Source organism: Lactuca serriola, chromosome 8, assembly GCF_051521515.1.
Source record: "Lactuca serriola cultivar US96UC23 chromosome 8, Lser_US96UC23_V15, whole genome shotgun sequence".
In the NCBI taxonomy this organism is placed as follows: domain Eukaryota; kingdom Viridiplantae; phylum Streptophyta; class Magnoliopsida; order Asterales; family Asteraceae; genus Lactuca; species Lactuca serriola.
Window position 1 is genome coordinate 83,758,703 of NC_136415.1, and position 18,059 is coordinate 83,776,761.

Consider the following 18,059-nt stretch of genomic DNA (forward strand, 5'->3'; position numbering starts at 1 on the left):
AATCGAATTCATCTTTGATTCTATTCATAATTCGATTTTCTTCACTAGAATTTAAGTGATTTTTACTTTCTCTCTCTAGAAAACCCAAGTTCATATCATTTGATTCGAAAGAAAAGAAGCAATTATGGAGAAATGGATGATACATAGTAAAGATGTTCAAAGTGAATGCTCGTTTGAATATCTTCTTTATAGCTTAACTGTTGGATTGATAAGTGAATGTGATATTGTTGTAAATGGAGAAAAGAATGAAGTTGGAGAATTAATTAGTTGTCCAATTTTTCGAACCAAACATTTGTTTGATCGTTTGATTACAACATATCAAAAGAGACGAAGAAATAGAAGAGATGGAGAAGTCATAAAAGGAATTTCTCGTGCTGAATGCAAATATGGAAGCAATAAACTTGAATATTATGCAGATTGTCGTGAAGCTCGGGATGGTGTTCTTGATGATGATGATGTTCAAGAAAAAGGAGTTCAAGTTGATTTTGAAGATGAAAAAGTTTTTTGCTCAATTGGAGTTCAAACTGATGATATTTTGTGTTCTTGTGATTCGTTTGAAGGAATGATTCCTTATCGGAAGCCGGTGATCCAAGAAAATCACAAATATCAAACTCCAAAAGATTTGATTCAAACTCAAAATGTTCATGTTGTTGAAAGTGGGTTTGTTCATGAAGTCAAGTCTTCAAGATGCAAAAAGATGAGAAAGAAAAAGACAGAGAAGATGAATCGGAAGAATAAGCGGGTTTACTCACAAAAATCGTCATATGTTGTGAAGCCAAAATCCGTGAAGCAAATTTGGGTTCCAAAGCAACAATCTCCAAAGGTTGCATTGAATTTGAAGTCAAAACCCAAATGTGTTGGTGGTTCTTTTGACGATGTTCTTGGATCGTTGAAGAACACGAAGAACGAGTTGTACATCTCGCATGGTGGGTGGTACAATGTTCAATTTAGAGATTTTCTCATTCCGACAAAAGAACCAAGATCTTCCAAATTTGATTCGTTTGTTGCAAATGGATCTCGATTCGTCAAAAAGGTATCACAAATTCTCAAATGGATTCCAAAACATCCATGATTTCTATTCGTATTGAGCGTTTTTCATTTTTGATCGATTTGCTTCATTGGATCAAATCCGTTTCAAATTCTTTGATGATCCAATTATTTTTTTTAGATCAAATTTAAAAATCAAAATCATATTTCATCATATTTCTGAATGTCACTGTTCATTGAATCAATATTCAAGCTCAAAATTGATTTTCGGTTACTATTCATCGATTCAAGCCCAATACATTGTTCGATTATGATCCAAAAGAATGGATCTGGTACTGTTCAGATAATTGAGCCCGTTAATTCATAAAAATCAATCTATGTGTATTTGTTTCTTGTCATATGTTCTGAACTCTGAAGTCGCATTCAACTTATCGTTTATTCTCATTCTGGAGTCTCGTTCTTATATCAACACTCGTATCGATTGATTACTTTGATTGTAGAAGATATACTTATGAATCGATTCATTACATTGAGTTTAATCTCAAAGATCGATTATGATCAAGCTATTGATAATCGATTCAATTGTAAAGTCAATCTCAAAGTCAACATTTGTGTTCATGTTAAATTGAACATGTCTTGATTTTGGGTCAAATGTGTTTGAGTTGAGTCAAAATCGTGTCTTCCAATCAAATCCAATTTCAATTAATTTGATTGATGATTGTTGACGTTTTGGAATCGGTGGTTGAACGACTGAGTGTTTTCGAAATTTGGAATTAATTTGGAGTTTGTACTTGTTGTCTGGATAGTCGATGACTTCGTGAGTTGCTAGTTCTGATTAAAGCCTGATTGATTTTGATTCCAATGGACAACTTTGGTTTGATTATGATAAACTGGAAAACGAAGGGGTGGAAAGGGTTGAATGAAGTCGATTTTGATTTTAATATGCTTGTTATATTCGCTGTTAACGAAGCACTGTGACGTTATGAAGCCTTCGATTTTGATTTTTGGTATGATAAAGAACTGGAATCGATGATTTGGGATCTATATTTGTGAATCAAAGGATCGAGTTACTGTGATTTGGATTTCATACGAAGAATGATTTTGGGTTCTTGAACAAGAAACGGAATTGATGATTTCTGAGAACTGTAAGGAACGAACGAAAAACGAAGACAATAAGAAAGAAAATTTTGATTTTGGAGATCTTGAGGTCAAGAACGAAGGGTCACTGTTCGTTTGTTCTTGGGTTTGATTTGGGAAAAACGAAGAACTTGAATTAATGAAGATTTGGGAATCGATGTTGGTTAATGAAGTTTGCTGGTGATTGAGATTCGAAGGAAAGAAACTGATAATGGTTGAAGGGTGTTTGAAATCAGTGTGATGTATTAAGAAATTGTTGATGCACGAAGGGTATGTGGTTAAAGAACGAAAGCTTTTGATTTTGGGAAGAACTGTAAGAACTGGGTAATGTACGAGGGTCTTGTGTTTTGATTTTGAAAAATCGAACAGTTGGATAATTTGATTTTGATGTTGTTTGCATCGGAATTCAATTGTCGACAGTCGAATGTTTTGAAACTGGGTTTGCTTTGAAAAACGAAGATTTGGGAATCGATTTTCAGTGATGTTGATTTACGAAGACTGGGAAGTTTTGGATTAAAATTCGAAGGGTATATGGATGAATTGAAAAACGAAGAGTTTGGAGTCCAGATTGGAAGGGTACAAAGTTGTTTTGGATTTGAACGAAGAGTTACTGGTTTTTTTTTTTTCTCGAAGGGGAGAAAGATAGAGTCTTCGTACGAAGGATTGAGAAAAAAAGTCTTCGTAAGTTAATGGTTCAAGTCATAAAAAGTCTGCGTACGTGTTCAAGTCTTCGTTTCCGTGTAATTGGGGAAGAAACAAAAATGTTTCAAAATTGGACCCTGCAATTTCGAAAACATGGCAAAATTGGTCCAGATTCGAATTTGGAACAAAACTTGATGAGAATATAGAATTTTCGAAGTGAGTCCCTACAGTTTCGAAAAGTTGGCAGAAAATACCCAACTTCGAATTTGCAGTAAAAAGATGAGAAATTGTAGAATTTTACAGTTCTGATCCCTACAGTTTGTGTGAATTATCGCTTTATGCCCGGTTTCGCAAATGGGCTAGAGTTTCGCATATTTGACTGTTTTTGGCGCAACGGGTCCCTGTAAGTTTCAGAAAGTGATAATATCTACCCGGATTTTGAAAAATCTTGCAACTTTCACCCAAAAAGTCAAAAATTTTCATAAATTGGAATTTTTTTGTGGCTTTTTCGTGATTGTTTTTCCATGCAAGATTTTTGGTGATTCATTTTTGGTACACATCAAGGGGGAGTATCGTGAAGACTATTCCTCGGGCGCTTCTCATCCTTACTGGGTTTTATAATCATTTTTTGATTATAAAAAGGGGGAGAATGATGGGTATTCGAAGCTTCTCGGGTTTGTCGAATATTCATATGCGGATTTGAAGACCGGTGTTACTTCGAGGGGGAGTTTGGTCTTGATCGCGCTAGCTCGTTGGAGATTAAAGCCGGACATCCAATCCTAACTTTGAGGGGGAGAATGTAAGGGTGCAAAGTCATGCTTGGATGTAATGTTTTAGGCTTTCCTCTTTGTATGTGTAAATGGGTTGAGTCTTTCCTATAAATAGGAAGTGAGTGACTCCCATTATGTAAGAGTCCATTTGGAGTGTTAGACTAGAGAGAGAAATTGTATACAAACCCATTTGTATAATCTTTCTAGATCTAATAAGAGCTTACAAAGATTTATTTACTCCTTGTGTTCTTGAATTTGTATGATGAATCACTAGATCTTTCTAATTCCGCACATGCCATCATAATCAACACCACTACAATGTTTATTTCAATGAACAACACTTTCCCTTTCGGTCCAATGCATGTGGTCATCAGCTTCCTAAACCATCACCACCAGATCCATACATATCTAGCTACCCAACTGATCAAGCACCCATCGATACACCATCAACAACCGTACCACTTCGTACCTACGTTCGCCAATGACGGAAAACCACCATCCAACTACTACCCGGTTTTGTCACAGAACCCATCACCGAACATGCTCTTGACACTACCGAACCAGTCACCGCTGAACCGACCACTGCTGAACCAGTCACAACTGAATCGACCACAACAACCATGTCTAATCGGGCTCGTACAACGAATATGCGACCTAATCCAAAACCACGGGTTCTTTATGATCCGACAGCATATTACACTTCCGCACTTTACGAAATTGAGCCATCGTCGTTTTCAATTGCAAATCAGTCTCCTCAATGGTGGAAAGCCATGGCTGAAGAATATGACGCGCTTATGCGAAATGGCACTTGGTCCTTAATCCCTCTGGTTAAGTATGCCAATATTGTTGATTGTAGGTCTACAAAATTAAGAGAGGTCAATCAGGTGCTATCAAGTGTTATAAAACCAGACTCGTCGCCAAAGATTTTCATCAACAACCGGATATTGATTACCATGACACGCTTAGCCCAGTCATCAAATTTACAACAGTTAGAGTTGTTCTTTCTCTTAATGTCTCACAACTTTGGCCCCTTCGTCAGTTGGATGTTTAAAATGCCTTTCTTCATGGTGATATAACAAAGACCGTTTATCTTCGACAACCATCGGAATTTACGGATCCACAGCGTCCAAATCATATGTCATCTTCACAAATCCCTCTACGGGCTCAAACAAGAACCACGGGCCTGGTTTATCGTCTCTCACGAGCACTAGTCTCACTTGGTTTTCGAGGATCCAAAACTGATCCCTCCTTATTCATATACTCCTCTGGCGGCACCCTTCTTTACATGCTTTTGTATGTGTATGATATCATCCTTACGGGTAATAATCCTACCGCTATTGAAAACACTGTCAAGCAAATAAGCAAAACATTTGCAGTTCAAGAGATGGGTCCTCTCTCCTATTTTCTTGGGATTGAGGTTACTAAACAAAGGATTTGATCTTATTCTATCCCAAAGAAAGTACATCTTGGAAATCCTTCAAAAAGTTGGCTTATCCTATGCTAAACCCGTTGACACCTCTATTACCACAACTGCAAATTTAGCTCTCGGGGATAGTCCGTTGTTTGAGAACCCTATACGATATCGCCAGGTCGTTGGTGCTCTACAGTATGCCACTTTATCTAGGCCGGACATCAGTTACACTATCAACAAAGTTTGTTAATTCATGCATTCCCCAACAGAGAACCATTAGTCGGCAGTGAAGCACATCCTTCGTTACTTACAAGGCAAAGTATATCACGACCTTTGCTTTCAGTGCAACCCTGATTCCACACTACACGCATACACAGACGCTCACTCCCCTTTTATGCATGCGTACTCAGATGCAAACAGGGCTGGTTGTCCAGATGATCGTCGATCCACCGGTGGATTTGCTATATATCATGGTCCTGATCTTATCTCGTGGTCAGCCAAAAAGCAGAAGACTGTCTCTGCTCCTCCACAGAAACTGAATACAAAGCCTTAGCCGATATTGTCGCTGTAGTTACTTGGTTAGAATCTCTCATGCATAAACTTCATGCTCCGACTGCGACAACTCCAGTTTTGTGGTGCGATAATCTTGGAGCCACCTACCTATCCGCCAATCAAGTCTTCCATGCACGAACCAAACATGATGAAGTTGATTTTCACTTCGTTCGAGAAAAGGTTGATGACAAGAAGCTATCCATTTAACATATCTCTACAGAAGATCAGATAGCGGATGTCTTCACTAAACCGCTACCTAATCAACGGTTTGTGAGTCTTAGGTCCAAGCTACAAGTCGTTACCCGACATTAGATTGAGGGGGATTATTAGTCAAATTATTTAGACTATATTAGATTTATTGATAGTTAAAGGAGGTTAATTGTAATTGTGTACTCTATTTATATTTCCCCTGTATCTTTTAGCCACAATCATTACAATACATGTTTTTTACCATAGTCAATTCTTTTGATGGAAACTATGGAGTAACAATTGGTCTCGTTGTAGTTGGTCGGAAAGTCAAGATTCCAGCAAAGAAGAAAGTTCATTTAGCTCTTTTTTTTCTTGTTTTTAAGGGGGGGGGGGGTTATATAATCGGTTTTAGCTGATTCAACTAGTGCGGTTCAACCATGGTTCACGAAAAACCAGTGGTTTTTAACGGCCCGACTACCAAACGGTTTTTAGAGTCTTTCGAAACCTGGTCAGTTCCCGGTTGGCCGGTCCGGTCAGATTTTCAAAAGAGTGATATGTGTATCATTCAAGACTCCCCCTCAAGTTGGATTGAAGATGTCCTTTAGACCCAACTTGCTAACACACATGTCAAAACTTGGTTTTAATAAACCCTTTGTAAATATATTTGTAGTATGTTGAGAAGTTGGCACAAACGGTACACAAACTGCACCAGATTCAATCTTTTCTTTGATGAAATGTTGATCAATTTCAACATGTTTCGTTCGATCATGTTCGACAGGATTATTAGCAATGCTAATAGCAGCCTTATTATCACAATAAAGTTTCATATGATCTGTGGCACCCGAATCTATCACCCATGGATCAGAAATAGTGGAGGATAGAAAAGCAAATGGAGCTTGATTACCTTGATGAACATACCGAGCAGGAGTGACAGAAATATTTGAAAATTGTGGAGATTTAAAGAGTTCAAAAAAATGTTGGATTTGTTCTTTTGTAAATGAAGATTTAGGTTGTACAGAGGTAGAATTATCGTTGTGTAGTTGTCCCAGACACAGTGTTTAGAGCCTTCCATATTGGTTGCTTTTTCTTCCAGCTTGGCTGCCAATTAGAAGGCTTTTGATGAAATATCCAATAGGTTTCCTTAGTTTACTAATGTTGTTTACAATGATTACACCAAGTTTTTTTTTCTTCCTGTCAGAGGCAACATCGATACCTTGGGTGGCTAAAGCCGAGACTTCAAGTTGTGCGAGTTGCAAAGTCATGACTCATTTCCGTCCTTGTCTTAGTTTAGAGAATTCCTCACGGAGAGTGTCGATCCGCGTCAAATCAACCCTGTCCGTTCGATCTGTTTTTCATCCAACGGTGGGAAATGAGGAAAAATGGCGCTGTGTTTTCCCTCCAGGGGTGTCGCCGCTAATACCCTGGTGTCGCCGCTAAAACCCTAGCGTCGCCGCTAATACGCGTCGCCGCTAACCCCCCCACTGCGTCACTTTCCTGTTCGTTCTGCTTCCTTTCTCTCCTCCAAAGGTAACCGGCGACTGTACCTCCGACGACGACCTCGTTTGCGCCACAGGACTCGTCTCCGGCAGCCATTACCGCCGGCCACTAGTGGAGCTCCATTATTACCGGCGACCACACTCATTTCCGGCAACCACACTCATTTCCGGCGACAAAAGTTCGATTTAAGGTCCGATTTCTTCCCTATTTTCTATTCAACTTCTGTTTTGAAGTTTTCTTTACTAGTTTAAGTGTTTAATTTAATGTTTTTTGAACCCTTGTCGGAAAATCTAATTATGTCGCATCTATTTCCGGAATTGTTGCCGGAAAACTGGATTTCTTACCGGAAAATCGCTAAATTACACTACCATAGGTTCCTTTTCATGAATTTTGAAATTATATATTTGATTTGTATGTTTTTGTATGTTATTTGTATTGTTATTATTTGGAATTTGGAATGAATTGTCGCGGAATTCTGTTTGTGTGTTATTTGTATGTTTTTGTGTGTTTTTTGTATAGTTATTATTTGGAATTAGGTTGCTATAATAGAAAAATAAGTATAATGTTATAATGAATATGTGTAGGAAAATGTTTATATGTATTTGTATGTATAGTGTGTGTATCTATGTATGTAATGTGTGAAAAACAAAGTGTGTATATTACAAAGAGTAATTTTCAAATCAAATTTAATATTTATGTGGTATTTTTATGTTTTTGTGTGTTTTTTGTATGATTATTATTTGGAAATAGGTTGCTATAATAGAAAAAGAAGTATGATGCTATAATGAATATGTGTAAGAAAATGTTTATATGTATTTGTATGTATAGTGTGTGTATCTATGTATGTAATGTGTGAAAAACAAAGTGTGTATATTACAAAAGAGTAATTTTCCAATCAAATTTAATATTTATGTGGTATTTTAGTTTTAAAATTATTCATAATCATAAATTGCTTTGTAAAACTATTAAATTAAATTTTCTATTATTAATTTAGATATTAAATATAGTTATAAGAAATATAGTTATTTATAATCATAAATTGTTTTGTAACGGAGGTGATGGCCGATATTATGGGCCTTGGTCACGGTGGTGATGGAGCTGGGGATCCACCATCTCCAGGAGGCTTTGGTCACGGGCAAGATGAACAGGATGGTAAGTTTTATTATGATATATTTATTAGCTATTTTAATTAATTTATTATAAGTTATCGTGACTAATATTTTTAATTGTATTTTTTCAGTCGAGCTTCCAAAGAAAAGAAGGGGCTTGTCAAAGAATATAGAGCTAGGAAAGTGGATAAGGGCAAACAAGGGAAAGACTGTGGATTTGAATTCTGACAGGGAGATCACATATTCCCCTGTCGGGAAGCCTGCTAATTGGTTCACACATGAAATTGGGAGGTATTTGTGGAACAACGTCCCTTTAAAAGTATCTGGTTGGGACAATGTTTCCCCCGCGTTAAGGAATGCAACAATTATGCATCTAAAGGTAACTTGAATAATATTTTATTTGAATAATATTTTAAGTTTCGTTGTGATTGTTATTTAATTAACTAACTTTTTTGTATTTGTAGAATAAGTTTGATTTGGATAAGGTTAACTTGGATCCGGAACATGCACAATTGTTGCGGAGCATTGATTCGAGTCTTGCAAAAGTTTACAGAGGCCGAAAAAGTAAAGCCCATTCTTATTTTAAGGATATCGGGGGGGCCTGCAGATATCCCAATGGCACTAAACAACCCCCCCAATGGTATGTCACCAGAAAATTGGGCGAAGGCAGTCGAACATTTTCAATCGCCCGAATTTTTAAGTCGTTCGGCGTCAAACGAAGAAGTCCATGCAAAACAACTAGTTGTAAACAGAGGGGGGTCGAGCTCGTACAGTAATGCATGCTTCAAAGAAGTAATTTATGATATATTTAAATGTTTATTTAAAGTATAATAAATCTATTTTTTTTAGTTAAATAGGATATCACTCGAATCAAAGCATTCCGTAAGGCTAATTACAATCGTCAAGGGGTGTTTTATAGTCCTGCAGTCGAGCAACAATACGTAAGTGGTTAATTTGTATTTTCATATACGTGTTTATATCGTCATGGGTATTTAGTAATATATTTTTATGATGTTTATCATTTTTTGAAAATACAGAATGCTTTACTTCAGGAGATCAATCAAAAAACCCAAGCTTCTTCTTCTGCAAGCGGTCTAACGCCAAGTGATACAAGAAAATGTTTTGAAAAAATATTGGGTGTTCGACGCGGACATATTAGAGGCATCGGGCGTAAACCCCCTACCATTGTGTCTATGTATGATCAAGAACAACCGATAACACAAGAACCACCACAATCACAGGTAATTGTTTGTTTAAGTTGAAAAGTATAATGCTATAATGCTATAATGATATGTTGGTAGTTTTTGAAAAATATAATACTATTATGATATATTGGTAATATATTTTGATTTCTTTGTAGATGGAAATGTTGCAAAAGATACTGAAGGATCCGGCATGTTCTGCGGCATTAGAAGAGTGGTTTCGTTCATTGTCATCACCAAATAATGAAGAAAATGATGAGAGTGACGGCGAGGAGTAGGAATTTTAGGATTTTATGAAATGTTTGTTTAGAAGAATACTTTAATTAGATTGTATGGACTAATATTTTTTTTATTGTGGATTAATATTTTATAATTGTTATATTGTTTTTGGTTGTGTATGGGTTAAATATAGCTGATTTTATAAAATTGTAGATTTATATTCCATAAAATTGTAACAAAAAAAAAATGAAAAGAGTCTTTTGCAGCGACGCTTTTAGCAGCGACATATAAGTATTAGCAGTGATGCCTTTTTAGCAGCGACAGGTAAGTATTAGCAGCGACAGGTTTTTAGCAGCGACAAGTAAGTATTAGCGGCGACAAGAAGGGCATTAGCGACGAAGCATTAGCGGCGACGTATTTGCAGCGACGCGTCGCCGCTAATACTTTTAGCGGCGACACTCTTACTCTTTTGCGGCGACGGCTGTCGCCGCTAATACCCGTATTTCTTGTAGTGAATCTGCCTGAAAGACACCCTTTAACTTCATCAAAAACTACATTCACACCGGATAACAAAATAAAAAGTAGATCAGTTTCTTCTCTTTTCTTAAACCGTGCTAAATTTTTATTATTTTGCCATTCTTCATTGTAACAGAGATAACCTTCTCGTGAAATGGCCAATATATTATTGTGATATGTGGTGATATCAGTTTCTCCATGCTTTGAGTACCACAACTTGGTTTGAAGATCGTAAGTTTTGAATGATTCTCCAAATCTGAATAGGTCCCACGAACTACAACCCACATTTCTTCTGCAAACATAAAAATGTATGGCTTCCTAATAGATTCCTCCATTAAGTTATAGGAACCAGATGGAAGTGATCAAGGAGTTTTCTGATCTCCACTTTCGAAAAAGAGGATTAGATTCCTTAGGTTTTGTTTTTTCACCAGTAAGAAAGCCAAGTTTCCCTCTCCTATCTATGGCTAGTTTCAGTGATTGAGCCCATTCCAAAAAAATTCCTACCATTCAATTTGATTGTTATGATTTGGATGGAGGCATTTAGGTTCATATCAACTGGAAAAGTTTGAGGAAAGGTTGAGGTTTGGGTTGAAGAAGAGTTCGTTGTTGAAGTTTGGGTAGAAGAAGAGTTAGTTTTCTCATTGGCTCTGCTACGATATAAATTTTGAAGAACAATTTTATTTCTTATTGTTATTGATAACCATGGAGAATACAACATAATATATGGAGTTTACAAGCTAACTGACAACTATTTACAGTAGGATATAACCATATCCCTGTAAACCCTCTAGAATTATATCTAAATAAATAACTAAAATAGAATAGGAAATATTTAAACCAGGAAAGATCCTTATGATCTGTGCATCATTCAAGAATTGTAATTGATACTAACTATAAAATAATAATTTTTACAATATATTGATACTCAAATTGTAATTATTTAATTTGAACAATATATATGATAAAATTATGTTCGAATCAAAGTACATAATGACATCTACTCTCAGCTTATTCCTGAATAACATTAAATATAATTCTTGATTTATTGTTAGTTTTAACTCTTGTTATGATTAAGTGATTTTAAATTACTTATTTGACTATTTTTAAAATTTCTGCTCATTTTTAAAGTATCAATGTTTATAAGGCAATGTAATGTAATCTATATTTTATTTTATTGTAAGTTATTATCATCAATTCATTTTATAACCACTTATTATTACCAAGAATTATAAAAGGCTAAATTTTAGGCATAAAGTTTTTTTTTTTTTTTTTTAAATCGTATATTGATTAACCAATTTATGTATTATAAAAATTTCAAAGGTCATGATTTTTTTATTTGAAAAGTCAGGCGAGTTTCAAAGTAATTAGGTGCAAGAATTTTGCCTATTTTATAGTGTAGTATAGATAGATATAGATATATAAAATTTAATAGAGCAGCCTCTGTATTCCAGGAACTCATCATCTTCCTTTAGAGATCTTTTATCCCGGTAGTATGGAGTGTTTTCTTTCCTTTTATACTTGGTGGATTCTTCTTCCTCATGAGATTCGAGTTCTGCATTTCTAACTTATTATTTTGTTCAAGATATTGGATCAGTGACTTCATTGTTTTCTGTCCACTAACACGAATGTTCTGTCTATTTTCCAGTTTGTATAGTACATGGAAATAACTAAGAAAATAACTTTATGAATGTTCATGGAGTAAGTTTGTTGTTTTCTGTCCACTAGGACTAATATTCTACACATCCTACAGTGTGTACATGTAAAGAATTTAGCTAGAAAAGGACATGAATTTTCATTGAGAAATCAGTCATTGGTTTTTGAAGAAAGTGGTGAAGAGTGTCATAATAGGGAAGGATGGGATTCTGGGGAGGTGTTCATCAAAAGGATGCTCTCAAACTAATACACAAGAACATATGATAAAGCCAGTAGCATAAAAACAAACATGTCTAGCATTTTAGTATAAGAACCCAGAAATAAGATAGTTGTTTGTACTTTGTAAGATGAACCTAAACTGTTAGTAGAAGATAACAAGTCAAGGACAAAACAAAAGATAAAGATGAGTAACATTGTTTTCACATTCTTTCTAAACATAAATTACACGCATAGACTTAAATAATGAAGTGACGAAACTAATTTGAGCCACAGCTGATCTGATTCACGTGTCTGGGCCATAACCTACAGGTAATGAAGCTGCATTTTATAGAAACATAATTCGTTCAAAAGATTGAATTTGTTACGAAATTGTTGAACTCCAAGAATAACATTTGGTTGGGGATTTTAAACAACATAATACTAAGAAATTTTTTACTATCACAAAAACGTAATCAAAATTCAAAATACATATATAGCCACTTAACTTCAAATAGAGCATTGGATTATAAGATCATCTTATCAGCAAAAACAAGTTCAATTATTTCTGAAAAGATTCATGTGACTATGCACTATCATAAACATTTCTTTCTTACGGTACCAAAAAGAAAGATTATAGGCTTGTCCTAGGGCCACATAGGTCCCCTTTTGACGAAAGAGAGACAATGAATGTCATATAGGACAGCATAGCATTCTAGAGCAAAGTAATTTAACAAAATGATTTAGTATGAACACATGCAAATGACAATAGCATGGAGATAAATCAGTTTGAAACACTTGAATAAGAAACCACATCAAAGTGTTTTTTGTGGACCTAACATTTATGAAGCAGATAACAAGATACAGACAAAACACATGACAAACCTTACTACAAGACAGAAATTTTCCACCGATTTCTACCAATCAAGTGTCTGCTGAAAGAGGATTCCACGCAGTGCCCTCCAAGGTGCTTGCTTTCCTAAAAATTAGTATTATGCCAATATATAGGCCAATCCCTTCACTATATAAACCAGACTTCTCAAACACTCAAGAACATCATGAATTACCTTCTTCTACAATTACCTAAACTTACAATCATTCATACCCAAGGCTAAAAATGACATACAAGTTAGGATTACTCTCTTCAATGATGTTGTTACTATCAGCGGGTATCAATGCTGGTGGCATTGCTATTTACTGGGGTCAAAACGGGGGTGAGGGCACGTTGGCTGAGACGTGCTCAACAGGGAACTATGATTTCGTCAACCTTGCGTTTCTTCCAACTTTCGGAAACGGTCAAACCCCCATGATTAATCTTGCAGGTCACTGCGATCCATACAGCAATGGCTGCACCAATTTAAGCTCTGAAATCAAATCATGTCAAGCGAAAGGAATCAAAGTGATGCTGACTATTGGAGGAGCAGCTGGGAGCTACTACCTCACCTCTGCTGCAGATGCCAAACAAGTCGCCACTTACCTCTGGAATAACTTCTTAGGTGGGAAATCATCCACACGTCCTCTTGGTGAAGCTGTTTTAGATGGAATCGACTTTGATATCGAAGGAGGAACCACCCAACACTGGGATGACCTTGCCAGGTATCTTTCTGGATACAGCAGTCAAGGCAAAAAGGTATATTTGACAGCAGCTCCTCAGTGTCCTTTCCCAGATGCATATATTGGAGCTGCACTTAAAACAGGTCTTTTTGACTTTGTTTGGGTTCAGTTCTATAACAACCCTCCTTGTCAGTACTCGGGAGGTATGACCAGTTTTGAAGATTCTTGGAAACAGTGGACTTCTGAGATCCCAGCAACCAAGATTTTCTTGGGGCTGCCTGCATCACCTACCGCTGCAGGAAGCGGGTATATCTCTGTTGGTGACCTAACTTCCAAAGTGCTTCCAGCAATCAAAGGTTCTGCAAAATATGGAGGAGTTATGTTGTGGGATAAGTACCATGATGATCAAACCGGATACAGTTCTTCCATCAAAACCCATGTGTAGTACTCTGTAAAATCCATGGTTGTACAACTTCACTTGTATAATACCCTATTCAAATATAAAATTTTCTTATATATTTGTCTACTTCGGTTCACTTTCTTCACTTGTATATATACAGGGCCTGATTCCAACAGGCAATTCAATCCTTTACAACAGCAGAAAAACACTCCCACAACTCACACAAATTTGCCTTCACCCTTTCTCCAAAAATTACGATTTCTGGAAAACAATGATCCAGTCGTTTCTTATCACAAACAACCTTTTCCAATATGTTGATGGCTCTCTCATGTGTCCATCCCAAACCCTACCTGGCATGTCCACTGATGCACAACCCAAAATTCAACCGAATCCAGACTATGCTACCTGGATCTTGAATGATTCAACAATCACTGAAGCCTCCTTCCCACATGTTCCTAAAGACATATGGTTTTCCCTTGCTCATGCGTATGCTCCTCAATCTATCTCCACGGAATACACCCTCAAGGCACAATTACTCAAAATAGAGATGCAACCTGAGGAATCTATCTCTACATATCTTTCCAGAGCAAAAGAATATGAATATGCTGAAGCTCTCGCAAACATTGGAGAACCAATCAAAGAGAAGGATCTTGTTATATTTGTTGTTTCCGGTCTTCGTGATGAATACAATGGTCTGAAGTCTAACCTTATCGCTTAAGAACATCCCATTGCCTTTGCGAGAGCTTCAAGCCATTACTGCTACAAGCAATCGACTTTCCTCCACCACATCTGCCCCTCAATCTGATACAATCCAAGCCATACAACACCTGTTGTCTCAACTTTGGCTTACAACTACAACCGGCCAACCAACCCACTCAAGCATTTTACTCACCTCGCTCCCAAAATTTCCACGGACGTGGTCGCGGTCTTGGATGAGGCTCAAACAATCAGCAAACCAGGGGAAACAAAAACCAATAGTTCAACTGGGCAACAAATCAGAATACTGTTTACAGAACCTGCAATAGATGTTGCATTGGTCATGTAACCTCTCAATACCCTAACCGTGATTCTGCTACCATAAAGAGACCACCTCAACGACCATCTACCAATTTCGCAGACTTCATATCCCAACAAATGCATACATGGGTTCCTGACACGGGTCAAACAACCATGTCACACAAGACACATCAACCTTCGAACACCATGAAGCTTACTATGGTGATGATTTTCTCCACGTTGAAATGGTAAGGGCTTACCTATCCTTCATGTTGGTTCCACTAGTTTTCATTCACCCTCTAAAACCTTTTCTCTCACAAATATTCTTCATGTTTCAGAAATAAAAAAAATTCTTATTTCAGTTCAACGATTTTGTCAAGATAATCATGTTTTCTTTGAATTTCACTCTTCCTTTTTTGTTGTCAAGGACAAGCTTACACGCACAACCCTCCTCACGGGTCCAGGTGACAATGGACTCTATTCCATGTGACTCCTGTAATTTTGCCGTCTTTCGAAAGTCGCTTATACAATTGTTTGTGCTTCTCCGAACATTTGGCACCAAAAACTTGGACATCCGCACTCCCAACTTTTAAATACTATGCTATCTAGATTTAGTCTTCCAGTTTGCAATAAAAATTCTGTTTCTTTTTGTAACTCATGTCATATTGGCAAGTCGTCCAAACTATACTTGTCTTCCTCAAATTTTAAGAATAATCACTTTTTGGATTTACTTGTTTGTGATGTATGGGCCCCCGCTCCTATCTATTATGTTGATGATCATCATTATTTTTTATTATGTGTTGATGATTACTCTAGATATATGTGGCTCTTTCCGTTAAAACACAATCCAGATGTGTTAGGTGTCTTTAAACAGTTTATTATCATGATCAAACGTCAGTTTAATACCAAAATTAAATCTGTCCAAACCGATTGGGGTGGGGAATTCCAAAATCTATCACAATTTATCACTTCTTTTGGGATTCTTCATCAACTCTCATGCCCTCATACAAGTGAATAGAATGGTCTTGTTGAATGTTGTCACCGACATGTTGTTGAAATTGGCCTCACTCTCCTTTCCCAATGTTGTGTTCCACGAAAGTATTGGCACTTTGCTTATGACACCATTGTTTATCTCATTAACCATATGCCCTCACGGAACCTTACCAACAAATCACCATTCGAATATCTCTTTACACGAAAACCTGACAACTCATTTTTACGGGCCTTTGGCGCACAATGCTTTTGAAACATCCCAAAAATACAAGTCAAAAATTTCGTTTGAAAACATTACTAAAACCATAATATCTAAATATCATATAAGCCAAAACTTTTGTTTGAAAACATTACTAAAACCATAATATCTAAATAGCATATAATAAAACCATAAGTCATGTCTCAAAATATCATAAAATATGTCTCATATCACAACAGATGTCAAATCATGTCAAAAATATCAGAGTCTAACTCTCAGGCTAAAACTGTGGTGGGTTCCATGCCATCATCTCTAGCCCTTCCCCTTGCTAGCTGAAGTACCTGAAACTGTAAGCACGAAGCTTAGTGAGCTCCCCCAAACTACCACATACCATACAATAACATATAAAGCACATACTGGGCCTTGCCCACTGCATTGGACCGAAGTCTGGAACTAACTAGGGCCTCGCCCTCTGCATCGGACCGAAGTCCGGAACTGACTGGGGCCTTGCCCCCTGCATCGGACCGAAGTCCGGAACTGACTGGGGCCTTACCCTCTGCATCGGACCGAAGTCCAGAACTAACTAGGGCCTTGCCCACTGCATCAGACCGAAGTCCAGAACTGATTGAAGATAGCATAACATAATAATGGCATATAACAATAACACATATTGCATACTGCATTGCACCAAAGTCCAAAACACATAACACATAGACATGCCTGAATCACAAAGACATCAAGCATACTGAACTACTTCTCGGGACCACCCCGGCATCGGACTGCAATCCGAAAACTACTGCTATCTAAGCGGGCCGACATTGTGGTCGTAGACCCATTCCTACCGGAAGAAAACTCACCTCGTAAGGCTGACTGCTGGAAAGTTTAGCGGAAAATGTCTGACTGCTGCTCCGGTAACTCCCCGGCTACAATTCCCATAAAGACACTTAGTCAAACACTGATACTAATCTTAGGGTAAAGTGACTATTTTACCCCTGGCCAAAGTCCTTATACTGGTCAAAGTCAACTGCCAGTTGACCTGACTCGCCAAGTTGGGCCGCCAACTCGCCGAGTCCCTATCCTTTCTTTTATTCCCCAACCCGACTCTACTCGTCGAGTTTAGCAAAGAATCGACGAGTTCTCCTTCCATAATACATCGAGTCAACCTTCATCTGACTCACCGAGTTGTATGAACAACTCGTCGAGTCCTTCTTCCTCATATGAACACGTACAGTCTACGACTCGTCGAGTTGTATGAACAACTCGTCGAGTCTGATCTTGTGGGTAAGAAGATTGCCTTGGACTCGCCGAGTGTGTTCTTTCACTCGTCGAGTCCCATGATTTCCAGATTATGGCTATGTCTTAATACGTCGAAACACTCCTTGGGACCTTTCTAAACCTCTGCTAACACTCAACTGGGCTCCTTTGAACCACAATAGATTGGGGACTCAAGCCCCGGACTCACCGAGTTGCAAGAATAACTTGTCGAGTCGGCCATTGTCCAAGTCTAAAACTCGATTTTTGTTGTACAACTCTCGCCCAAAAGGTAGATCTGGGCTTATAGTCGATCTAACACGTAAAGTTATGAACTTTATGTGCATGCATGGAAGTATAAGCTTTAAGGACCCAAAAACAGGTCCAAAGAGGTGCATGGGCTAATATGGTCATAAGGCTTGCATCTTTATGCCATGAACTCGGTTCTAGAGTCTAGATCTGAAGGTGAATCGACCTGGGACGTCCAAGTCTTAAGGATCAAGCTTATTGACCCCAAAACTCCAAAAAGGGGCAAAGGAGAAAATCTATAAAACCACAAGTCAAGTTTTGAGCTTGATTACCTGAAA

The 18,059-nt window shown here is 37.4% G+C and overlaps 1 protein-coding gene across 1 annotated transcript; it reads left to right on the plus strand.

The window, feature by feature from the left end:
* Positions 1-13,196: 13,196 nt before the first annotated feature.
* LOC145068516 (hevamine-A-like) lies at positions 13,197-14,078 on the plus strand. The gene has a single exon (XM_079015488.1). It carries the CDS (start codon positions 13,197-13,199, stop codon positions 14,076-14,078), a length of 882 nt encoding a protein of 293 aa, XP_078871614.1.
* Positions 14,079-18,059: the final 3,981 nt, after the last annotated feature.

What these genes read in the sequence shown, in the direction of transcription:
- LOC145068516 (XM_079015488.1), top strand. Translation starts at nt 13,197, where the DNA reads ATGACATACAAGTTAGGATTACTCTCTTCAATGATGTTGTTACTATCA.